Source organism: Grus americana, chromosome 9, assembly GCF_028858705.1.
Source record: "Grus americana isolate bGruAme1 chromosome 9, bGruAme1.mat, whole genome shotgun sequence".
In the NCBI taxonomy this organism is placed as follows: Eukaryota; Metazoa; Chordata; class Aves; order Gruiformes; family Gruidae; genus Grus; species Grus americana.
Window position 1 is genome coordinate 22468592 of NC_072860.1, and position 27290 is coordinate 22495881.

General features: G+C 38.3%; 1 protein-coding gene across 7 annotated transcripts in view; it reads right to left on the minus strand.

Annotated features, from left to right (window-relative positions):
• NLGN1 (neuroligin 1) overlaps positions 1–27290 on the minus strand; it is a 400680-nt gene that overhangs the window by 244538 nt on the left and 128852 nt on the right. The window contains exon 1 of one of the 7 annotated variants that reach the window (XM_054835939.1): positions 19965–20081. The exons of the other annotated variants lie outside the window; for them this stretch is intronic. Within the exon in view, the coding sequence (XP_054691914.1) occupies positions 19965–20013 (49 nt within the window). The 5' untranslated portion in view covers positions 20014–20081. Of the gene's footprint in view, positions 1–19964; positions 20082–27290 lie in introns of those variants that run through there. 7 annotated transcript variants of the gene reach the window in all.

Here is a 27290-nt window from a genome sequence, read left to right on the forward strand (position 1 = left end):
AGTTGGTAAGGACTTCTCTCATTCTGGCCTAAGTATTTTAATGTCTCTTATCCTGAATATCCTTCTTGCATTTTAAGGAAAGGATGATTTACACCCCATCATAAGCAAGCAAGCTTTTCCAAGCTAATCATTCTGTATCAAAGAGCACTTTTCCTACACAGATTTTATTACATATTTTAAAGTAACTAAGTCTCAGGCCATTCAGCTGGTCTGAGCAGAAGTTGAAACACCAAAGCTACACAACAAAAGCAGCTATTTACTTTCCACTGAGCAAGAAGCTATTCAGAGCCCACTGTAGCAGTTTTAGGTTTTAAATTACTAATTGGCTAAATTAATATTTCATATTATTTTCTAACAAGATTTATTGCAGGAAGCTACCCTGTACTGGCACCGAAATGGATGATCCTATAATTTTACAGACTTTTTTCAATGTCTGTCTTCTTAAACCCTCTAGCCATTGGTTACAGATGAAAATGCTAACTATATATTGACATCTTCAGGGACTAAGACTTAGGCCATACAATGACTGCCATTAACCCAGAGTCACAAGTCACACAGGTACTCTACGAAGCCTCCACACAGTCTAAGGCAGAGTACATCCTCTTGAGCCAGAAAAGGGGACCACAGAAGTCATCAACTTTTAGAAAGGCACATTAACTCTTAAAGACAATTATAAGCAGATGAGATTAAAACCTCTGCCAATAGCATGTAGCTATATGTTGGACTCAAGAGATTCTATATGGAGCACTTCCTAATTCCTCTAACTTTTCTTTTTTCAACTTTTTAAATTAAATTCCCTCTTTTATGTATTATAGACTTCCTTTTCCTCTCCTATTGCCCTTACATTCATACTGTTTCCTCAGTACCTTTCTGCATCCTCTTATATTTTCTAGTCCCACTCTATTTTTCTTTTCCCATCCTGTTTTACTGCTTTGACCCTGCATTTTTTGCAGTTCTCAACTTTCCTACGTGCCTTCCCGTTGCTTCCTCCTTTAGCTGCTTTATTTTCTTCTTCAGTCTTCTCATTTTCCAGAATAATTAATTTCCTCCATCCTTCCCTCCAATCAATTTATTTGATCAGTTTTAAGGTATGCAGCGGTGTGCTCACTGGTGACACAGTGCTACACTGTAAAGGTAAAAAAAGTCCACATTTTCTCAACACCTGCAGTCAGCAAGAAGGATCAGTACTACTAGTCTGATCACACACCACTTGTGACTTGTTTGGACTATGTGAAGGTTTTTGACATGTTCTTTGCTTTTGGTTTTAGTATTGGGTTTGGGGTTTGTTTGGGTTTTTTTGTTTTGTTTTTTTTTTTTCCAATAGTAGAGACATGTGGCATAGCAACCACCGCTGTTGTTCAAGCACAGCTCAAAAGAGAACAGAGATAACCCCCAAAGTCTCCTACGTAACATTATTTTCCACATACATTACCTAGTACCTGCAAGCCCAAAAATCCAATCAACCTTATTCTGAATTGCACAAAGCTCTTCCCAGCTCCTTAAAGATGAAACAGGTCCGATTTGTCTTGTTTTGTCCCACACTTCCATCAGGTATTTAAGAGAACTGCTTTATTTTGCAATAACAAAGTGCTTCTGTACCGCAGAAGAGAACACCTCCTCATGGCAAACCTCTTATCAGTTTTCGAAGTCTGCAATACTAGAATGGGAGAAGCCAAGTAATTCTCATTGTTTGCCATGTTGTCGAAAGATTTTTAACACCTTAGGAGCTCAAGGAGGAGCAAGAAATATATCTCTACATATTAGAAATCTGAATTAATTAAAAAGCAATAATTATTGAGACTGTTGGATATATGATATTATAAAGTCATTTAATAGCATGACAGAGAATAAGTATTTGCAAAATGATAGGGTCATGCACATATTTTGTCAACAGTAAGCAGTTGCTTCAGTGATCTATAAAAATCCTTAGCTCTTTTTGCACAAAGAGTTTTCATTTATATTTTGTATAGCTCTGCCCACCCCACAGTCTGACATTTAATTATGAATTCTCAAGAAACCTTTTCTTCCCTGTAAAAAGTTCCTTTTGTACAAGGGCTTTGACAAAAGGACAGAAGGTCCCCATGATTTTGCCTGCCTTTTATTAAATCATGAGCTAATGTAAGCAAACCTCATCATCTGTCAGGATAAACTGCTCTATTATACCGCCTCTGCCAGAAACCCTGCTATCCTGGCAGCACACAGGCCTCTCAAGCCTCCTGACAGTATATCGTCATCAAGTTGACCTGGACAGACAACTTTCTTTTCCTTTTGGGATCCTATAAAATAAGTTTGCTACTGATGTTCCTGATTGTAGAGATTTTTTAATCTTAAAAATGAGATAAAAGATTTTATATTACTAGGAGCCTCTAATCGTGCCAATCTCGTACTTACATCTGCTCATCATTTAGAAAAGTAATGGCATGTTAATGAAGGAAATAGCTGTTGAAAAATTAACTCTTGCAATTTTAAGATTCATATTTTTCTTCAATACCAATGTTTGCCATCTAGAAGCCTTATAAAAACACAAAGACTTCTGCCAAAACAAAGTGCACAACTATTCGAAAGATGCTGCTCTTTGAATGATCTAAGAAATGTTCTTGTTGTTGATTCACTTTTGGGATATTTTTGCTTTTTGTTTGCTGAATCCTTACATTGAAGATTTCACCTAAATTATTGCCTTTGTACCTCGGAGATTTCAGGAACCAAAAGGTCTAGCATTATCATATTGTATGTACAAAGCTCAGTTCTGAAAAATTTAAGGACCATTGAAAGACTCCAAAGTCCTGTTTGGGGATGTAAAAAAACCAGATATTTGCTCCTAAATCAGTTTGCATTTGCATTCATCAGTTCACTGCAGCTTAAGCCCTATAGAGTTTAAGAAGCTTTTAATAGGAACTAAATTTTGGCTTGTTTAGAAGTTTACTATAAAACTGATCTGTTTCCACGTGGCAGTACGTGCCGCTATTTACTATCCTTATTAATAAGTGAAAGTTGACTAGCTCAGAAATCTTTAGCATTACCTTGTATTTATCTTGTTGTTTGCTTGGATATTCCATCTTTTCTGCAAAGCCAGAGACTGTTGTAGAACAAGTTAAATGAAAGAATTTCCTAACTAGCTCTCAACTTTAGGCAACCTTGCACACAGAATTGTTTTGTTTATATGTACCTGTACATGTGAATTTTATGAAGACTGGTGGCTTCCTTACAGAAATTCTGCTATAAGCAAACTACAGAAAAGCAGATGTAAATAATGTGGCAAATTAAATGCAGATGACTTTAAAAATGATCAATAAAGCAGGTTGTGGCACTTCAGTTTCAGTGCTCAAATTTTATTGAGCACTCCAATTTACATGTTGTCATCATTAGAGTTAATATTTACATGCTCCAATCACACTAAACGAGCAGGTCCTTAATTTCAGTGATTTTTCAGCAGTTGCTCTAATTTCTGCCTCTTCACTTGTAGCTGGCAGTTGGTTCTCTTTTTGCTACTGAGATATCATCATCCATCTGGGAAGGTGTTATGTACACCACTTCCATATCAGGGATATGCACTAAATGCTCCTAGTTCCCTAAACTTTCTTGTTCTGTTTTACTCAGAGAAGTAAAAATACAAGTAATTAATAATATGAACATGCTTGTAATCAGTAGCAAAACTACACAGCTCGAGATGCGTAAATGAAAGCAATAGATGAAATGGAGTGGATGTTTCAAAAAAAATGAGATTGAGATTACTACCCATTGAGATCGCTATCATATAAAAGACAGACACAACACAATGTTAATATCTACAGATATTAAATGCATATCTATTTATTTCCATTTGTGCCCCAGCTATGCTAAACCCTCCAGCTATTGAAAACATACTTGTAGCTGCGCAACATCACAGATGACAACAATAGTAATAGCATTACTATGTTATATACATTCCTGTACACAGCCCTCACCTTAAATTAGTGCACCTTAGCCTTGTTGAGACAGTTTGTTGCATCCCATTTCTGTGACTAGATTCACAAGGGCAGACCCTTGCACACATTACAAACTCCCCTCAGAAATGCTCAGTGTTAAAAAGCTCTTAACACACTTCATATTATACAGCACATTCCAAAGGTAATAAGAACAGCTGATAGCATTTAAAGCAAATTTTATAAGACGGTAAAACAGACAACCAGAAAATGTAAAGGCAGCAATTTATGGGGCAGACGAGAGTGCAAAGCTCTCATTCTGCCACCACATCAGTAATGCAATTGATCTCCAGGACAAACTCTAGCGTCAACCAGTTTATCTCAGCATTTTGTTGACAGCCAGCCCATGAACAAAAGCTTTGGTGCCTGCTTTAGGACAAATCCTTCCAGTCATTTTCCCAGCATGGGAGCTGGGCTTTTTGACAGCCAACACTGAAGCAGAAACAGAGAAACCTGAACATAAACGCAATTGTGCAAGATCAGCTTTTGACTACTAGAGATCAGCAACACAACCTGCAGTTGAAAGGTCCTGGATAGTTTTCCAAGAGAGATCATCTGCTCCAAAGCCTCATATGTCAGCTCAGTTCTGCCTCCAGAGCCAGCCTGCACCAAAACTTCCATAATCACACTTCCATAGTCTGCATAGGTTGAAGGAGACGGGAACTGTTTTTTTACACAAGCAGCTAAGTACAATATTCTCCCAAGCCAGGTTTTAATTTATTGCACTGTAAATCCACTTCAGAACTCAGAATACTACTTTCAGAAAAGGGAGCTCTCTTTTCTCTCATTCACAGAAATAAGTAGTGGCATCCCTTTTTTTATGGAAAATAATCATTAGCTCCATGTCTTTATTATACAGCTAAATCCAACACTTGTGGCACTTCAAAGACAAGCTGACAAAGGCTAGCACCAAGTGCAACAACGGATTTTGACCCAACAGTATTTCACGCTACTGTAAAACAGCTCTGCAGGCACCGTGCATTATTCCGGCTGACCCCGAGCACAGAGAAGATGCCAAGCTCCCGCCATGGGGTGCTGCCGGGGCAGAAACAGTCTCCCCAACAAAGCTGTCCAGCAGGGACACAGAACTTCTTCACAGCAAAAACCTCAATAGGTGGGAGGTGAGGCAAAGGGAGGGTCAGACACAGCCAAGGGCCCGTTGGGAGCTCAGCACATCTCTGTAGCCATAATGCTCAGGTAAAGCGTTTCCTTCCAAGGGCTCCCAGGCGTACAGGTAGCTTGAGTTTAGCTAAAAGTAATAAGATTTTAACATTCAGCATTTAAAAAGCTTTACCACTGCCAGCAGTGAAAAGGTTCTTTCCTGTCACCAAGTAGGTTGCACTTCAGCAACCGAAGGGAAAACATAATTGTTTGAACAGTTAAAACAGTTAATTTGTTCTCCTGGGGGCTGAAAGCCATCACAGTAGCAGCTCTTTGTTTTGGAAACAAAACCACCACCTACGGCGGGGGCAGTACCCACAAGACCTGCTGATCCTGGAACCGCATTAACCTGGATACTTTGCCAGTATGTGCTAACGCTTCAGTAAAATAATGCCAACACATTTCTGCATTCTTAATAATCTCCCAAAATAAATTCTCTGATGTTATCCCAGAGTTTAGAGATTTGCTGAAGTGGACACAGACCAATGCATCAGCGTGATCCACCTAACTTGAAGCAATTGTTGTTACTGCCACATTCCAGAGCTCAGACTGTCCCTGCACAACCACGGCTGGCACACCTGGGGTAGCACTCACAGCAGGCAGTTAAAGCAGCGCAGACATTTTTTATTATTTTTTTTTCCTACAGGTGCCTCGTATTACTACCCTTACTATTCTGCTACATGCTTCCACCTATAAATCCATATTAAAAACCCACTCTGCGGCGCTTAGGCACAGCCTCCAACTACAACCGGAGTAGTCTCTGCGGCTGACAGGGCCGCCGTCGCCCTGGCAACCGAGCGGGGCCCCAAGCGCCGCCGCCTTCGCCCCGAACGTGAGGCGGGCAGCAATGAGGGCTCCGCGCCGGGCAGCCCTCCCGCCGACGGGACGGGCAGGCGGCAGCGGCCCCACCGCGGCCCTTCGGCTGCCGTCCCCGCTCTGGCACTGACTTCTGTTTCCAGAGGTTTGTAACTTGGCTGGAAAAATGCGTCCCTGACAAAAGGCGCGGCGCAGAAGGGTCGGGCTCTGTTGATTCCCCCCTTCCCTTGCTGTTGTTTACAAGCCATAATTAAAACTTCTTGCTAAGGAATGTGAAAAACTGAGCAGAAGTCCGCTCACCCTGAAAATTATTAGGCCGTGAAAACTTAAATTTGACAAACTGCTAATTCACGCTATTTAACCGCTCTTTATAATCCAAGTAGCGGTGTAAATAAGAAAGATAATAAAATCTGATGAGAGATTAATGTCTGGCTGAAGCAGTAATTTCTTTTCAAAGAAATATAATCAACAGATTTATGACGTAGAGTGGAGGAGCTATCACAATTTAATGGATATTGGAGTACGGGCCAAATCCTGCTCCCAGTTGTACTAAACACATTTTTGTTCTAGATACAGAGTAGAAGTTTTACATAGTCTTAATGTGTTCATTTTTCAGTAGTGTTCCTCAGCCTGCAGAAGAGCTATGCAAAGCTGTGTGGTTACTAAAACACTTTGCTGAAATAAGCTATATCAGGAACATAAATTTAGGTAGGAAAAAACTGGAATAGGTATCTGCATCACTTAACTGTACTCATCCATAAAGCAATCAAAAATTGCTGTGGTAAAGAGAAGCAGGAGCGCTGGGATGAGGAGAGGGGCTGAGGACACCACAGGCAAAGCTGCAGCCGCCATTTTGGGCCCAGTGAGGGAGAAGGGCTCCCACCTCCCGGGGTCCCAATGCAGTGCCAGGAGCACCTGCGAGGAGTCAGTTTGGGGAGCTTTTCCATCACCTTGGAGTAACTGGAAACACTGTATCCGCAGATAATCCACCTCCCAGCAGGAAGACATATATATAATCCCCCAGATGACTGACTAGTTATGTGAATCGGGAGAGTATTAGTCTTTGCATAAAACGCAAGGACGCGGAGAGGTTAAATGAGGTACTGGTAATCAAACGCAGAACTCATACTGTGGGTGTCACTGCACAATGAATCAAATTATCAAGAGATGTGAAAAACAAAGTGATCAGTTGTCTTTAGGTTAATGCCAGAAGTCCGCACAAAAATAAGAGGAATATTTAAAGGCTTCCATTTGAGAAAAAATTAGACAAAAATCAGAATTATCAAAATCTGGTGGGAGGATTCATGACTGGAGTGTTTAAAGTCTCTAAATACATCCCGTCAGGAAGAACAGCATGCGTAGCAAGGGCTGGGGAGAGAAGGTGTTATTGCTTCAAATTATTCACACATCAGACATCCAGGCCCTGGAATGGATTAAGTCCTATCTGACAGCAGCAATCATTAACGTTTGTTACAGAGTACCATATTAGATCAAAGAGCAGGATTTAACATGTATGATAAAGAGAAGAAAAACGCATTATCCAAGGTGACATCAGTCAGGCAGACATATGCTAGTTATCTTATGCTGCCATTACTAAAATATCTCTATAGAAAGTGTAAATGATCACAGCCTGGTTACATTTGCAGTGTACAGACACAGCTCATTCCCAACAAGACATATCCATAAATGTAAATGATAACTGGACTTCTTAATTGTTCCAGGGAAAAAACCAATCCTACAAACTATAATTCCATTATTACAAGAGAAGATTGTTTTACTTAAAAAGTCATCCTGAATAAAAGGAAGCGAAAGCTGCATTACAAGTCATCTGTCTCAAAGCATAAGAAAAAAATCCTGATTGCATTGCATAAAAACTTTTAAATGTAAAAGATAGCTGGAAAGCACTAAAAAAGAACTGTGGCAAATTGTGAGGCACAATAATAAAGAAATTGAATCTATCAGTGAAGCATACATCCATTACTATATTAGGAGTTTTTAAAATATCAGTAAAGATGCATAAAAATGATTACTCATAAGTAGTCCTGTTTATATCTGGAGAAACAGAAGATACATGGATATACTACATAGTAAATTTAGTGGGGGTTTTATCCCTGCTGTAATTAAAGAAAACCAGTCATCTACTAATGGTGGATTTTTAAAAATGAGCAAAACCTTTCATCCAGTTCTTCTACAAGAATTAGCTGATTTCTAATATGTCTTGGTATACTGCAAAAATTCCAGAAGACTAATAAAGGACACTTTTTGGGCAAGCCAAATGAATTCTGTACCTGCAACTCATTAGGCTGATTTTGATCCTGAGCAAAACAGCAAGCAGCTGCCAAGTGAGCAAAGAAAGAAGGAATTGGAAGAAAAAACCCCATGTCATTCACCTTGTTTTTATAAACATGTTTTTAAGTCTTCTCAAAAAAATTTGCCATCAGCTTTAGTTGACAAAAAAATCTGAGAGACATTTAATGTTGAAGCACACAATGTTCTAATAAAAAAATAGCACTACACAGAATTAAAGTGGCACATTTAAATGTGCTAAATGTGCACATTACTATGCTAGGCTGACAACTCTAAAAGTTATTGTTATATATTCATCGCTCACTAGAGGTGCTGCTACTAGGGGTCTTTGAACATCTGTTCTTGGCCCTATACAATTTCATAGTACCTTTACCAGTATTTAGGAAAAACATAGTCATATAGCTTAATATACATTGTTCTGCAGAGTTGTGAATACAAAAATCGTTTACATAGGGGAATCCTGATTGGAGTCTTCTATGCTGGAAAGCTCTGAAAAGGCGATATAAGGGGATAATCAACTCAACATTTTCTGTGAGAGCGAACATATATCCTGGTTGTATAAACAAATATCAGGAAGGCATAGCTAAATGATATTATGTTTGTATGAAATTTTAATGATGTTATTCTTCAAGTACTCTCCGGTTCTTGAATAGATACTTTAAAAGAGGTTTTTCTTTTTTTTTTAAATATGAATAAAATGAACTGTAAAATACCCATATCCTGGTTAGGTTCCTTCCCCTTCTCCAACTGAAGAATTTTTCTAGAAACTGCCAAACCATCCTTCCCAAAGAAAAAAAAAATATTCTTAATTCTGAGACACTTCTAAAGAGCAAATATTTTGCCTTTGAAATACACCTCATTGCACCAGATGGTGTGTGTATATATATTTTTAAATGTTCCTGTGGATGAATACTCCCACATATTCCTTACAATAGCACCTTCATCACCATTCAAATCATCGAGACACACTCAAAAGCACACAATTGCAAACTTAGTCATGCAAAAGAGTAGCAAAGCGGAGTAATAAGGAACAAAGAATGCCATTCAACTGCATAAAACTCTTGTGCTTGTTAACATCCCTAGTAGCAGCACTACTATTTAGTACTTAACACTTTTACCATACAAAAATGTAGCATACCAAATATAGGGAAGTTTTAAAGTTGTACATATTTATCCAACAGACTGGAAAGACTCCTTCCAGTTAGTTCATGTTTCATTAATACATTTAATGCACCCAATTCATTAAGGAATAAAGCACAAGTTTCTTGTTGCTATGCTCTGGGCCACCCACAGCTGCACAGCCAGTTACATATCTACTCTAGAGCATGGTTCAGTTATCACTTGTGCAGGTGTAACACCAGTGACCTTAGTGGATTTCTGCCTAGTTTACAACACCAAGTAGGAGAGTAACGAGCCTTATGGTCAGACTTTCAGCTGATCTCAGTGAAGCTTAATTCTTCTGCATGGAGCTGTACTGACCTAGCTCCCTCACTCAACAACAATGCCAAGTTTAATCTTTTTCTTCTAATCCATGTCCACATTTTTCCCTGAAGGGAATGTTTTGCTCATACGGTAACTCCTCCATTGTGTCAACCCTACCTTAAACTTTTTCTTACCCATTTGTAAGCCTTAGCGTAAAAGCTATCTTAGAATGAACATGCCTTTGCCATAAATTAAACTTAAAAATTAAAACCAAACCTCAGACAGCAATTCCCACAGAGACCTGCGGGACCTAAACTACAGCCAATACTATCTTCTTTCATAGTTAGCCAAGTTGTCAGCACGAAGGAGTCATTCAATTGCATACAAAAGTGTTGTCGCATCATACCTGACAAACTTGCCCTACAAAACCAGAAGTTCTCTCTGAGCCTAAAGTGCCAGACTGTCAGTCCTTCGAATATTATTCAGGCCGCATACGAAATGACCAAAGAAACTCATTCATTGCTTTCAATACCGCTTACCGGTGCTTTACTATTTAAGCAGATTATTCATCTCACAGCATAATACCTCCTAGTCTCTGTCTCTCAAATACAGATAAACGCATAGAATCCACACAGAGAATGGAGTGCATAAGCTCTAGCACACAGAACTCTATACACTGCCAGGTCCACTGGAAGTGGATCAAAAATGACAGTAAAGGAGAAAAAGTCCAGTATTTTTTTTGTTCCCTGAATACTCTGTTGCACACAGTGTAGAAACGAGATTGTCAGGTAGCTGGTTATAGCTTTTCAGATTCTCAGGAATAATTTCTACTGCCTTGAGTGCTGCCATAAGGTTAATTTAGTAAGGATCAACTGAAAAATAGGAATGATTAACAGAAAATTGACATAGTTAAGTTCTTACTCATTTCTATAAATACATTTCTACAAACCTGTACTAAATAATTTCTGCCATCACTATGCATTTTTCTTTTGGGTAACTTCTTGAAATGAAGGTCCAGATATAATCTCTACTTTCATCTCTCCTTGTCTAGTTTCTGCCACAGCAGTAGCGCTGTTTCAAGACTCTTAAGGTTTTTTTATTTAACTAGCAAAGGATGTAGAAAAGCACCACATCACAGAATGTAGAACAAGAAAAAGAGCTTTGAAATTGTTATTCCTTTAAGAAGGCTGCCGAATAATAATGCTAGTTAAATTATGCAAGGAACACGGCATTCTCCCACAGACACACATTTAATATCTCCTGAGATTTGGTGTATTACATAGTCGAATGGAAAATGTGAAGATTCTTTTATAAGATTAATTTGTAAAAAAGCTCCTGGAGATAGTAACAGTTCCACAGAGAAGAATTTAGTGATGGATAAGTTTTCATATATATATAGCATCAGTTTTAAAATGGAAATTATGTTCATAAAAGTTTTTTTTAAAAAAAAAACAACCTATGATTTGAAATGTATCATTCTTTTCCCCAGCCCCAAAAGGCTTACTCCTTGTTTGTGCAGCGCTTTTCAGACAAGGTGCCACATGTCTTCATTCTACACCAATGCAATTTTTTGCTTTTTCATCCATGGCTCTTCTACCATGACGTGAAGCATTTTTGCTGAAGCCTGTCATATAGATGTTCAGTACACAAAACTCCCTCTCATCTGAACAGAAATGCTGAGCTACAATGGCAGCTTGAAGCAGAATTTCTATTTAGTTGTTTATTTTTCCTCAGTGACAGAATATATTTTGTTTTGGTGTGTCTTCTGCCATCTCCAAGACGTGCAACACACACATCTTAGATCTTAATAAAAGAATGTTCACTGACCAGTGATGTAGACAGGATTCTAAAGAAGAAAGCTGTGTGAATCTGAACTAAAAGACCATGAAACTTTACTGAAGGTCCAGAGAAGTATCTCTCCTCTCTATGTGAGCTGCAGCCTTTTTGTCTCTTCAAAGGAGCCCACACAAACTTTAGCAATATTTCGCAGAGATCCAAGTGACTTTTAAAGAGACTTAGTGGTGGATACTCTCTTCTTTCTTTTCTTAAGAGAAGCATTTCTTAAATACCCTACGCATTCCCAGAGGCATACAACGTAGAGCAGTATACTAATCAACGAAACCTCTGGCCTTGCAAAATTTAATGGCAAGATGGAAACAAGCCATGAGTATTCCAGTACGAACAGCAACACAGAGCAGGAAAGCCTACAACAGCTTTTGGAGAAGAGGAGAACAGCAAAATGTAAGGAAGGAGAAGGAGGAGGAAGTGGGGGTTTCCAGGGACCATGCTGGGGTTGAATCACACCGATAATTTATTTGAAAAGAAAGCGGGTGGGAAGGGGGACAGCAAAGGAAATCACAGCTCTGCGGAAGAAAATGGCAAACTTCCATTGACCTTAACAGGCAAGCATTCAACCCAAGCAAGCTGAACAAACCCTTTAAACTGAATTTACATCCCTGCTGCAGCAGTTAGTCAAAAAAAAAAAGATCTTGTTTTTCATGAGAAGGAAGCCCAAGTTAAATATAATTCCATTTCGCTCGTATTTATTAAACACTAACAACATGATTCACGACACAGTTGAAAAGTCACTAATAGCTGGAAAACTCCCACACAGAGCAGGACTCAGGTAATAATTATTAGCAGTAAATATTGAGAAAAATAATGAAGTATAATGCTATTAGTAGAATAGGATTGATGCAAACAGAAAATACGTCAAGGTGTCAAGTGTTAGTTGGGTAATATTGATGCAAGTGAAGACACTGTACAAATTGAAAAGATGGGCAAGGAGAGTCCCTTTAAGAAAAAAAAAGATGCTAGCACACATAAATGGGCATCTGAAACAGTATTGCTTGAAATCAATAGATGTTTTGAGCGTGCTGTGAATCCAGTACTAGATACTAAGGCGGCAAGACAAAAAAAAAGAAAAATATGATATTAAGGGGAGAATCTGTTTTCATTTATAATGCCACTGGAGAAGGTGAAGTTTGCATCCCGTGGAAGAACACAAGGCAAGCTAAGTATTATGATCTGCATAAAAACCTGAAATTAATTGAAAGGTAATTGTTCATTATTAAAACCATTCATTAGTAAACACTAAAAAATAAATCACCATGTATACCAAGGCTGTCATTATCTTGACATTACGTTCATGCATGTGTACATTAAAAACCTGAAGTTGTATGTAGAAAGATACATGTGGAAAGGGTTAGGACAAGACTATTTTGATTGAAAAGGACATTTTAACATTAAAAAAATCTTAAAGGGCTGGAAAAATTTTGCTTCCTTTCATGTAGTGTAGTCAGCCCTTTTGCTTTCTTTCCAATATTTCAAAATAAGGCATACAGCTGATACAGGTAGAAAAATGTTGTTGTATTGAAAAGCAATTAAAGCAATCACTCAATTTTAATTAGCCCAATTATTTCTGTACAAAATCTGGCTCATCCATGTGTGCATTAAGAAAAGAGTTTTATATTAATGTACATCTGTCATAAACAGTACAACTCTAAATTGTAGAATATATTTGCATCTTTTTCAGGACTGCTGTAAAAAGAAGAAAAAGGGAATTATTGATGCATTCGAACAGTGTGCATCTTGCTTTGTAATGTAATCTGTTTTTCTTTTCCTTAACACCTACACAGCTTATGTTCCTAGCTAGTACAGTTTAAAGAATAAATACGGACCCAGGGTATCAACTTCCAAAGAATAACTTGTAAGAAGCTGTTTGCAGATTTGCATTTTGTTATTTCAGAACACGATAGTCAAGTTCAAGTTTTTGCTTCTTGAGACACAAACCAGCTGAAAGGATTTTTTGTTGTTGTTTCTAGAGTTCATATCTAAAGGCCCAATACAGCTACTGTATCTGTTAATGTAAATTCTTTCCCTGCAGACTTTCATAAAGGAGTCAGGAGCTATTAAACCACATACAGAATAGAAGACAACATTTTCTTCTGGAAATGAAAATGCCTCTTGCACTGACTATACCCATGATGATCCTACCAATACGCAAACCCAGAAGAATCAGAGAAAGTGGTGGCATGCAGGCTGATGAACCTTTATATTCCAGGGAATTGCCATGTGGGAATATGCTTAACTTGGAGAGAACAGTGAGTTTTTCAAACCATTCTGGAGTTGACTCTCTTAAAACTGCACATAATCACAACGCATTTCTGAGATGCAAAGGGAGACCATGGTCAGCAAAGAAATGAAACCACTTCTAGGATTTCACATTTGCAAATGGCACAACATAGATGAGCACGTGCAGCACGACTAACGCATCGCCATACTATCAGCTACAAGAAATGTTAAGCCATACTTTGAATGCTGTTGAACAGAACTTACCCTTGGGGGGGGCCACATATCAGGGGAGGACTGGGCTGGGAGTGGAAGGAGAGGACAAAATTTCATGGAAGAAAAGTAGGAAGGAGGAAATGGCTAGGTGGTCAACTTCAGTTGAGTATTTGCTGTGGCTAAATTAAGAGTATTGTCTGCTGTGCTATTCTGAGAGAACTGGAAGGCCGAGTTGCCTGAATTCAACTCCTGCAACTATGGACTCTTATAAATGAGATGCATTTCTCCCAAGCGAATGGAGCGTAGTATTTATGGTTCTCTTCATTTAAATTTGTTTTGCAACAACGTTGAGCAGTTTGCTTCTAAGCACCAGTCTTTCCCCAAATGGGAGAAGTGATTTTTAAATGATGTGACTTATTAGAGGTGGCTTACAGAGACAAGTCACACAGTGAGACAGCACAGCCAGAGAACAAAATATCTTCTGGTCTTCTAGTACGAGGCTGGTAGGGCTGAGTTTGTAGAGGAACAGCAGCTGACTAAAACTGAACCCAAGGGGAATGGACACCATCCTGACTAGTAAGTGAAACACTACCCTACAGTTATCATTACTTGTCCAAGTACAGACCTGAAAGACAGTCAAATTATTCTACACTCCTGTGTGCTCCAGGATTCCTCCCTGATGCTCAGTTTGGCATAGTTTCCTCAGTTCATAGGAACATTTTCTACCATCTCCAGTTGAGGACAGTCCTCAGTCTGAAGGGTAACAACCTGCTCACAGCTCGGTATGCTTTTGTCACCTCCCAGACTATCTAAATCATCACCGGGAAGTCTGAGACCAAGAAGCCCATTCCAGAATACACCTGTACAGGCGACAGGCTGTTCCTCAAGGCTGGCATGAACATTCAGAGTAACTAAGCAATACTTCAGATCTCACTACTAGATTTCCTATAGGAGAATCATTTGAATGTACACTCAAAAACACACACAAGCCATAGCAAAGGAAAAAATAATAGCAAAATTATCTTTATACCCTAAAAATCTCAACAAGTTTCTAGAGAAAGAGAATCATGCCTCGCACAGGCTGGTCACACAGCTTACTGCTTTTCAGGAAAATGTTTAAAGTGATGAAGACGGTATAAAAATGTAAAAACTGAAGAGAATGGAATTAGGTCATGTAATCTTGAACCCCACTAGTTTTCTCCTCTGACTCACATTACACCTGCCAACATCACACAATTGTTCTTTGTAAGTGCACTTCCCCAATAATTATGTAGAAAATATCTATTTTAAAAGTGCCTATACATTTTCATATGGAACTACTGTGGTACCTATATCCTGATCATTCAAAAAATAAAAATACAGGGGAAAAAAATGGATTTTGCATTTTAAGAAACCCTGGTACATTTGAAAAAATCTGTTTTCATCTGGAAAGAAGCTAAGAGGAGGAAATCTGATCTATGCAATAAATCGTATTTCAGGTCCTCTGCTATTGTACATTAGCTACTATTCCTTTTAAACTTTCCTTTCATCTTGTAGGCAATATGAGGTCAATAAAACTGCTTTTATGCAACATGTGTAATGCTAATATTATTCTTCTTCCAATCAAAAAAATATATTCTTACTGCAAGCTCCCTCTCCATTTTTCAGTAAACAGCAGTTACATACATTTTTAGACTGATGCTGGTGCTTTGGCTGCAGTATGTTTCTTTTTCTAAATTGGTTAGAAAGCAAGCAGTAAAGTGTAATCACAGACATGTAATAAGGATGGACAAAGCCCGTGCAAACTAAACATCACACTTTAAACATATTTATGTAAATGATACTCAAATAGAAAGCAACAATTTGATGGAGATAAATACCAACATATTATTGCTAATATGTGCATTTGACTAAAGCCAAGTTTTAAAATACATAAACTCTTGGAAGCTTTTATGTTACTGGATCTGCAAACGTAGTATGTTAAATTGTTGAAAGTTCAGTGTTCTTTTCTGTGGCTGCTCTACAGGTGATAAAGATATTCAGAAACAAAAAACCCCTACACCTCTAGCACAGGCTTATTCTGAGAAAGGCCATTTCTCCCAGGTGGAGTTAGATTATATGCCCAAGAAAGCAAAAAATGAATGAGCAACGTATATTATAATTAGTCTTAAAATTTTTACAACATAGAGCTGTACTAAAGGGAGCCTGTCCTGTCTGTGGCAGCACATGGAGCTTAAAGTACTCTCATAGTTCAATACTTTTATCTTTTCCTCACTGTATGATGCTTCTTGGCAACTCCACAGTTCAGTGGATTTCACACACTGTAGAACATAAGAATGGAGGAAAAAAGATACATCACACAAAAGAAAAGTCAGATGGCAGCTGTGCCAGCTGAGGGCAAGAAAAGAAAATGATATAAAAATCCAAGGCAGGTAAATTCACAGGTAAAGAAGAGGCATGGAGAATAAGAGTAGAATATGAACTAAATGCAAAGAGGCAATGGAGAGAATAAATGCATCTCTGTTGATGGGTGCGAGAAACAAGAATTTGCGATCGGAGAGGCAAAAGGTGGAAGGTGACTGACAAAGTACAGCTGTAGGAATAAAGGAGCAGGTAGGAACGGATAGGAGCAACAACAAATGCAGCCCAGGAGGATTCTGTGACATTTCTTTGACATCAGTTCATGGCTATGCAAAGCAGGAAACAATGAAACAAAGCACTTCTCGCAGCAACCACAGCAGAAACCTCTACATTTCTCTAGGCCCGTGCTGCTTTCCTTGTATAGGCCACTGCAAAGAGACAGACTGCTTTCCTGGTAGTGGAAAGCTTAGCGTCACGGGAAACCACAACTGGCCCTCCACTGCTGGAGGATGACAGCATTCAGAGAGGACAACCAGCCACAGCAGAGCTCTAACTGGTTGCTCCAAACTTACTACTACTTACTTTTTTAACTTAGCATAGGGGTGACAAGTCTTTTACACCTACTATCTCACTGCCTGGGTGTGCTTCTGGCCTTACACCGGGCTCAGATGTCCTGCTTTGAAAGCTTCCTTGATAAATACACATGGGAAATTCTTTACATTACTTGGAACATGACTTAAAGAATTTGAGTGAACATGTTTGACACCTCTTTGGCAACTATTCATTTTTCTCACTCTTCCAAGCGTAATTTAATTCTCAAAAGCAGCATGCAAATATGTTCCTGAGAAACACTCCTAACAAGACTAACCAAGACCTACATTTTTCTAATGCTGCTGTTCATCTCCTAACAGCTTCCTGTAGGTTCAGGGTAGAAGAACCCCATATACTACCTACTGCTGGCTCACAAATTTCTTCTCCTCAATTGATTGCGTTTCCCTGGTATTACTACTTCACACAAGTGATAATCCTGTCTCTTGCAAAGACTGTATATTTTTGTCTGTGAGATTATTCATTTCTTATCAGTTCCATGTAGAGAGCGCTTTTATCAGTCACCTTGCACTAGGATAAAAAATACCTTGTTGGCAGTTGATCTAGTGAAAGAATTAGAAGAACCACCTCAAAGTGGCAGGTTACTCTGAAGTTTGATCAGCTAACACAAATAATACACACCCAGCTGACTACTTCTGCAAGCTTATGGCTCCATAAAACATATGAAGCAAAAGATACAATTCCTTTGAGAAGGAAGGCAGGTAAGAGAATATTGGAGCACTTCAGTCCTAGAAAAATACTTTCATTACTTTTTTGTTGCTAGTGATATTTTTCACTTTTCTAGCAACCTTTTCTAGGTCCATACAAGGATAAAATTAACACTTCAGACCAGATTACATCAAGTTCAGCTAACTAATGAAGGTACTTAGCAACTATAACAGTTATTCTGGCATCACAAAATAAAACTATATTGCTTAAATTTACTTCTATCAGGGTAGGTTTTGTTTAATCTACAGTCCACGATAACACAGTGAAGGGACAGGACTGAGAAGGTTAAAGTCATCTGCTCATCAGAAGTCATTTACTAAAAAGTAAATTGTAATGGTAGCTCAAAGGAAGATCAAATACAAGAAATTAATTCAGGCTCTGCGATCAAAGCTGCATTTCCATTGCTTAAGGTCTGCTAAAATAAGCTACCGGACTGTAGACTTTCTCATTTATTGTCTTCCTTGTGTTTTGGTTGCTATGATATCCTTCTAAAGATATGTGGCAATTACTCATCTGAGAGTTGCAGGCAGGCAAAGGACAGAACAAGCAAGAAATCCTAATTAAAAAGGATGATTAACAAATAACCCATATTGAAATATTCTTGTGCCTTTACTGAAAGGCTCTCAGAAAACCTTTGCACCCATTGACAGTAAAATTCTTATTCTGCCCTATTAACATAACAATTTCCCTGTCCCCTGATTAGACAGGGCTGAGTATTATCAGCAGATACAGTGTCTGGGAAGTACTAAATAAAGCAGAGGTGGAGTCACATTTTGGACAGATGGGCTCAGAAACAATGAAAAGCTCAGGTGTGTGATTTTAGGGTACTAGAGCACAGGCATCCCTATAAATTTATGAAAACAGGCATAAATTTCCCCTTCTCCTGCTCTCCATTCAGTACTGCCACCCCTACTGCCATCAAAGGCTATTCCAACCCTCTCCAACCAGCACTCACCAAACCTTGGACACATCCACCAGCCTGCCCAGAAGCAACACGCTCTCATCCACTCTGCAGACAAACCGGCCAGCTCTGGGGAAGCCAGGCTGCAGGACGCTGGGCTCCCAGCTCCAGGTAGTGCTGACAACAGGCAAACCAAGCCCCCTTCTGCAAATCAACGTATTTGTGCACTAACCTCTAGTAAGCTACACGTGCATCACCTGGGCCAAGTGGTTACCAGCTGAGGGCACAGGCTGAAGAGCACAGTGATGCTCAGGTGGAAGTCATGGCACCATTTAAGCCCTAGGAAGTTTATTCCCATTGGTAACACAACAGGAGAGGACCCAGTTTGCTTCAAATTCCTTGTTAGATTTGCAGTGTGCTTAGGTGGAGAAAAAGAAATCATTTTTACTTGTAAACAGAGCACTGGAAATCAAAAATGAAACCTCATGGAGCTGTTATTTCAGCAACACTTTTCCAATAAAACAGTCTTCTAAACTAAAGCCAGTGAATGACTTTAGAGAGATACTTAAGTAATTTAGGAAGCTTCCAACCCATATGCAATGTGTTCTACCAAACAAAAGATTGCTTTCTTAAACAATTTCCTAAGATTGTTTAAGAAAAAATTGAATGTTTTGGAGGGTAAATTTTATCCCTGTTTCGATATATATGTAATTTCCTTTAAGTAGTATTTAATTCCTTGGATTCAAAGAAAGTACTATGGGCTCCAGTGAGTTGTATTGCTATTGTCCGTTGTGTAACTGTATCAGGCTTTGCTCTTTAGAAACAACAAGTAGTTATGTTTTTAAATAAATACAATTTAATAATTTGCTATGTTTAGGCATCTGAATATTCCAAGGAGATTTTTATCCTATTACTTCTAAAAAATTTTTAGGAAAAATTTCCTATGAAAGCTCATTATTTAACACTATAAATTATTGAACGATATTTCCCTTACATTTTAACAGTTTGGATTTAGCTGTTGTGTTGGAAAAGTCACCAATTGTTGTGGAACCAACCCTTATTTGAAAGAGTCACCAGCATCATTTGGGAAATTAAAAACTCTAAAATCTAGACGCTGACTCACAGCACAGATGCCCCAAGGTTTTCAGTTAGCAGCTGTAGCATTTGGACAAGAGCAGTGCCTTCAAAACCCAAACCCACACAGCATCAGCCAATTGCTGGGCACTCTTTTCCTGTATCTGATCAAAAACGTTGAAAATTACCTGTATTTGACCACATGCCATACTAATGCACTCACAAAAGCAAAACTAGCACTTTTCAGATACAGGAGCATCTGCCTTTCCACTTGGCCACTGAACATATGTATATAAATGCACATATATATGCACATATATGCATGCGTGTGTCTGTGTTTGCACAACAAAGTGCCATAAAAAGTGAAAACGGCTCACTGTTCTCTTCCCCAGGATGTGATATAGTCGTTGCTTTAGTTGAGACCATCTAAGGATAGATGTGAAGTAAGGTCTGCAAGGAAGATTTTATTAGAACAAGTAATGTGGTTGTGAGAAAAAAATGAGACTCGTATAAAAGCTTATCTTCGGTTTTGGGATAGGAGCAGTAACCTTCAAGCGAAACATGGTTAAGACAAATTGTTCACGTTCAACTAAGTCATTTAAAGAACTTGGGAAAAGAGATGTTCAGTATTCACAGAAGAGACTAAAACAAGATGATCAGGAATTTAGTCTGACAGGACAGGGGAAAGAGACAGGAAATTGTTGCCTCTGGAATACAAGAAATTAATGGAAACCAAAATTATAATGTGCAATAAAACCTCTGTTGAGTCTCTGGTTTTAGTGTCCAATAGATGTGAATTATTGTCCTAACATAGCCTCTTGAAGGTATTTTGTAGACCTTCCCTAAGGATTTGTAAGAGAGGCCAGAAATGGAGCGGTTGTCTTGGGAAAAATACGATTTTCATTTTTTTTCACCAATTGTCTGGGTGAATTCATTTTAATGCGCAGGGATTCTTTTCACCCCCAGTTTCCCTGAGGACATTTGGTGCACTGGATGAAATATGTTGCAATCTGAGATAGACAGAGAGAATGAGAGGGAATCCATGAATTTTGATATTTGTGTTGTGAGAACTATTTCTTACAGTGGTGGAAGAAACAGGTTTGCAAATTTTACACTCGATGCTCTGCGTGAGCTGGCGTCTTTTGGTATGTGGTGGTCCTCGACAAGTTTGCTTCGAATGATGAGTTCAACAAGCCTATAATGCATTTCAAAGCTACAAAGAAAAATTCTGGGAAAATATCATTCAAAGTACGGTGCTTCTCTCATAGGCTGTTCTGGAAGAGTTTTCTTGAGTAAATGTCCTCTTTTGTCATGAAGCTGATAACACAAAATTCCTCACAGTAAATGTGGTGGTGTCCAGCAGCGAGGATACACATCAATGCTCCTGCATCCTCAAAACAGCAACCACCCCCAAACCACAGCGAGAGGCTCTGCTTTCGGTTTGATGGCACATTGTAATTTTCTCCCCACCTGCTCCAAATTAGTTTTTTCACAGGCAACTTGAATTTTGTATCGCATTTTTTGATGGCCTGATCACCTTGTTTTAGTCCGTCCTGTGAATATTGACCATCTGTTTTCCTGAATTCTCTCAATGTGCGTGTCAATAGCTTGTGGGATCCTTGAGAAGATCAAATATATTAATCTGTGGACTTTGCATAACCATTTGAACTGCAACTTTTTCATGTTCTCAGAATCATAGGAGGTTAATTCAGTACTCTCGATAACTGAAGATTCATGTGAAATTAACCCAAAATAGCACACGTTGACTGGTGGATTCTCAGTGCATTCAGACAGATTTTAACCACAGTAATGATACTTTCCAAACCAAGACCTCAGTCCCGCTGTCATCCATGGGTCATACGGATGTGAATATCTACTCACTGAACGACTCAGTAGGAGACTGCAAAAGAGAGTATGGTGCACGTATGTGCAGGATTAAACCCCCTTCAGAGAGAACAACAATGAACTTGGGTGACTGTAAGGCGAAGGATGGAGACAGACAATAGCAGAAGATACTGCTCACCATCACCCACATTGGTGGAGGAGCAATAAGAAAGGAAGCTCAAAGGCCTGTAGGGACTTCAGAGATTCATAAAGGGTGCTGCTTCACAGGAAATTAGTTCATAGACACAAAGAGGGCTTGAATGACCACAACCAAGACTTGAACTTCCACTGAAAACTTAAACAAGTTCTTCCTTCGTGAGAGTGGCTTGGGAGTAGCTATGAAGAAGTAACTTCAATATACATTAACTACGATATTGTTGTTCAATCTAGAAACCTTTTTTTAGAGTGAAATCAAGGCACTCATACCAATTTATAACACTGAAATTTGAATTTTACTTTTGAACATGGTGGTGATAGTGGAAATTTCACCACTGATTTTGATGGAGCTGGCATTTCACAAACAGGATAAGGTTTTATTCCCCATACTCTTCATTAGAAAAAAAGCCCTACTTTATTCAGTGTTACACTGATGTGAGAAATGATGTAAGAAAACAGTGACACTGAATAACAGTGAAATGATATATATTGCTTCAGTTATATCTACACATTATAATGTGTTTTATAACAATTTGTTAGAGCAGCATCTGTTACGAATTTACTAAAACAATTTGAATATGCTTTTCAACGAGCTGAAGATCCGAGCTCCACCTATTAATCATGAAATATGTATCAATGAATAATTTCTAAATGGTACCTTTATTCAAAGTGCTGCCAATTAACTAAACAGTCACTGCATTCATAATTGTATCAGTCACCTCTACACTTTCAACCTTTATCACAGTTTCAAATACAGAGGCAGAGAAAATGAATGAAAAGCAAGTTTTTAGCATAACAGCTTCACACTGACTTTGATATTCTCTGGCATCACTGACAATTTCCTCAGGAAAAGCAATTCTGAACCCTTTAATGTAAAATATATATATATTCCCATTTCACACCCCACAGCTTTTTAAAGACAATCATAACTGCACACTGTAAATACAGTAAAATAAAAATAGGTACTGTGTACCTCTGCAAAAGAAGTAAAGCAAGGCTGACTTAATAATTCTGCTACAAAAAAAAGGACTATATCCTGTAGTTTGGTATTTCTACGCATTTCTTCTTCTGTAACACAGGTAGAAAGCTGTAATTTTTTTATTCCAGAGCCATGCCCTCTCCTAGTCTTTCAACTGCATAACAAACTGTGCAATTACATGCACTGTTCTGTCTTCCAATCCCACTCACCATAGTGAGATGTTTACTTGGGAAGCAAGGAAGAAACATTTGTACAGCAAGTGACATATTCAGGAAACCTCTCTTTCCTACTTCATTTCAATTAAAAAGGCAAATAATTGTGATCAGCCACACTAATTCAAGATTAAAACTGCAACTGTAAATCACAAAGGGTCACATTTAATGGTAACATAAACAGAAGTCAAAATTATCTGCATACATTTTTAATGTAAATTGGTGTTATTTGCGTGGCCAGGAAGAAGGAAGAATGGTAGCAAACAAAAAAGGCAATCAACTGTCTCGCCTTAAAGCTTCACGTTGGTTTCCCTTCCCTTCTACCGAAAAGCCCTCTGGCCTCTCAGCATGGAAGCTGAGCTAACACTGACTTCCTGATGTGTAAGATGCAGCTGTGATATTTAGCTAATTGAAAAACATGCTCGAAAGTGCATTAGTAAATTTTGAAAAGATTGGGCTATAACAAGGTGTTATTCACACAATCCCTGAATTTAGCCCCCAACATTTTCAGTTTTTTATCGTCAACGTCAGTTTGGCAACACTGCAAATTTAACCTTTATTTTATCCTCCAGTTTTCATAATCAGTTCATTTGGCTTAATGGGGAACTCCTGTTATTACACAATATTCACCAAATACATGCAGCTTGAGAACATTAATTTTGAAAGTGTATCTGTTGCAATTTCTTCAACTTCTTCAGCTTACATTAACATACCATGGAGGGTGTTGCCATGTGTTTCTACACCTATAAAATGTACAAGGTTATGATATTGTGTAGACACGAAACCATAATGTATATGTATATTTGTAAGCATGTGATTATGAATACACACGCAAATAAAAATACATATCCATATCCAAAATAAAAAGAAACGTTCATATCGCGTAAATACCTGGTGAAAGACAGTGGTTAGGCTTGGGATAAGGGGAATGCAATTGTGGCATGTATTATTGTTCTCACAGTATGGAACAACTTCAAAAAATAGCAGAGAGCCAACAGCAAAAGGACCCAAAGGAACAACAAATTCTTGAGAACATGAAGAGAAGCCAAAACAGAAGATGCATCTACTTCATCTTGCAATACAACTTCATTTTAAAAGAAAGATATAAATGAAAAGTCAGTGAACATGTAGATTGGTAATTGAAAATCTCTGTAATTACCCTAGTTACCAAGGGATTTTTCATCTACTTGTACTCAAAGACATTGTTTTTTAAAACCAAGGCAAAATTATAAGAAACTATTAGGGAGCACTTTAAGATAATATTTTTAAGTATGTAATAAGAGCAAGGAACATCTCTGATTTTATGTCCTATAACACCACACAAACTGCTTCAATTAAATTTCCTGTAGTGCCTACAAACTACAGAGGTAGTGCATTTTCATGGAGCCTTTAGCTGCCTGTGTAGCATCCATGACATACAACAATTTTAAGCAGCCGTCGGGGTTTTGTCTAACAGGAAGAATGATACCTTACAGGCATTTCCAAGCTCACCACTGAACGTTCCCACTGGTGGAGCACATTACTGTATTATAGGAGTTATGATAATTGTTGTCTCAAAATCATTTTCTAATGGCTGCTTTGTAACTTGGAATTTTAAAATAATTTCAATCATTTTCAATATAGACACAAGCAGTGAGTGGAGGAAACCCTCTAAGAAAATGGTTTAAAAACCTTTCCTCTGATTCATTTGTACTTTAAATAGCTTAAATTAACAGATGCTGGGACTCTAAGCTTTTTTTCCCTCAGATCTTTAGTCATGCAACAGAGGCAAGCCAAATAAGTGAACTAGATTGAACCTCTACCAAACTAAAGTTAGTAACAAGCTGGAGGCTAAAATCATGTCCACTGTCCCTAGCAGCACACATCTGATGTATGTGCTAAACTGATAGCATATGAAAACAAAAAATTCTCATTTTCATTCTTAAAATCCACTGACCAAACAAACTAGGTATTCAGTTCATATCAGTAAAATCCTCACTAGGAGCAGTGAGGCTACGTGGAGCTCACCCAGAAGAAGGTAGGAGATCTTGGTGGAGGTACCCTTAGGCAATAGGCTGAGCTTCCGGTGTTGATGCAGGATGCAAAGGGCAGATAAGAGCACTATTTTAAAGAAAGACCTGATGCATACCACCAGAAAATACAATAAGAAATAGCCTTGATAGAAAGAATCTGTAAAGACACAAACAGCGATGGAAATTCAAGATGACTTTATAAATCTTTTCTAATTCCTAAAAGGTCTGTTACCAAGGGGTTAAATACTAACACTTCTGATCCGGCTAAACTACGAACATCACCAGGACTACTGTCCTTTTTGCATGTACCCAGCTTCTTATCTTGCCCATTCCTCTCTCCTACCTTTTACACTCTTCAATTCCTTAGTCTCCTCATTTTAATTCCTCTTTTTTCTTTCTCCCTACCTTGTCCGTTCAGCTCTGTCATACAAAGTGCAACAATACGGAAAGCTATAAGCCACTCCCTTTCATCCATTTCCTTCCTCTCAACCTTTGGACATCTTTACTACCTTGAATTGCAGAAATGGATAAAATTAATGAAAAGTAGGGAATTAAAAAAAAAAATTACCAACACTTTTTTTTTTCATGAAAATACTTCAGTGACTCTTTTCCCAGGGATCCATCAAGAGTGCCTCTTTGCAAATTCCTGTCATTGAAGCATTAAGACAGTGTGATCCAGATGATGCCAAATATGATGCTGAAAACAAAATGTGCAGAGTAAAACAGCATTTCTACTTCTGACAGATGGCACTTTTTTTTTCCTGTTTAGGATTATTTTTTCCAAAAAATGTACATTTTTAGACTTCAGAAAATCAATAAACTAAAGAAAAAATATTTTTAAAGTTATGTTTTTATGTTAAGGCAAAAAATGTAAAGTAATTAGCTTTTGCGATTGATATATTTTGTACAGCTACGCAGACCTCTCTTGGACTGTCTGTTTGCTCTTAGTCAGTAAGGACAATGACATCCTGAAGTTATCATTTCTCATTCATTTCACTGAATGTCATTCTTAGGTAGAAGGGAAATTAAGTGATTAAACAGGAAGACGACTGAGCTGTCACTGGAAAATTAATATTTTCAAATTAACTTTAGACAAAGGATGCATAAAATCTAAGTTATGTTGATGAAAACAAGCAGTTTCTCCATAATAAATATGTAAATCAAGCCATTGATCTATCAGTTATTATGACAGTCTAATGTCTCAGAAAAACTTGCTGTGATTCCAAGCAACATCCATGCAATGATGAATACATATGGTAGCAGATCAAGATGGTAATGCATAACTGAGTACTTAGAATGCTTAAAAAACCCCTTTTTATCAGGTAATTTTTAATATAAACAGCTTCTAAATGCAAGAGCTTTATCTGTCACTGTTAATTAAACCTGTACTTTGTCAACATACAATAATCCATTTATTATAGTAAAAGCCACTACATTTCAAACCACTTACAAATTGCAAACCATAATTGCTAGGATTATTTTATTTCCAAGTGCAGGCAGCAAAGCCACCTTAAGATTCAACAATGGTGAGATAATTTTGGAGTGTAACCATAGCTCTATCTCACAGTCCATTGGCTTTAGTATTGGCAGCAGACAAGCTGTAATTTTTCATTTCCTAATTAGATTTAGCCATTAATTTAACTGTTCTATCATATCGGTGGGATAGAACAACCCTATTTGTTTGGTCCTTTTTTTTCCCCTCATTGTTTTTACTAAATACTGTATGATAAATGCAGTAAACGAGAGGAAAAACACAAGGATCTGAATATACGAAAAGACCTAGGCACTCCTGTGCTGGTCATGTAACTACCTAACTTTTAAGCACCTGAATTCCAAACTGTGACCCATGGTGTTTTAAGAGGTATTTTCTGGTAGCACACGTGGGGAAATCAGGCATTCTGGGCTGCCAGCATCAGAGAGGAATTCCGAGTTCTGCCACCCTCTGCGATTTAGGGAGCCGGCAGACGGGCTCCGGGCGCCGACCTGAAACCGTGCAAGAAGTTAATGCTCCGCACCGTCTCTACTCTACTTCTCTGTTAGATGCTGCCATTCACAAAGCAGAGCCCCATTGTTGGGTTGGGTGAATGTTTCAAGACCAGTTCAATAACAAGTCAAACAGATTAGTTTAAATCACCTTTACTGCTGGTTCAGGCTAACCTGGCTGACTCTGGATCGACAGGGAGTAAGAATGGTCTGCTTTGGAGGCAGTAATCACTGACAGGGAAAAGGTAACAACACAAAGAGGCAGCGTAGTGGTTGCTTCTTAAATTGCTACAGCCAGTCCCAAAATAATCCTCTACTACTACATTCATGCACCTAAACCATTCTTTTCAAAAAAGTGCGCAAGGGTCATTCCTGTTAAAAAAAGCATAATGGAAGGAAGCAATACGAGTCACTTTCTTTTATACGCTATTGAGAAAAAGAGGTAAAAGTTCCACATCATTCTCAGCGTGAAAAGGT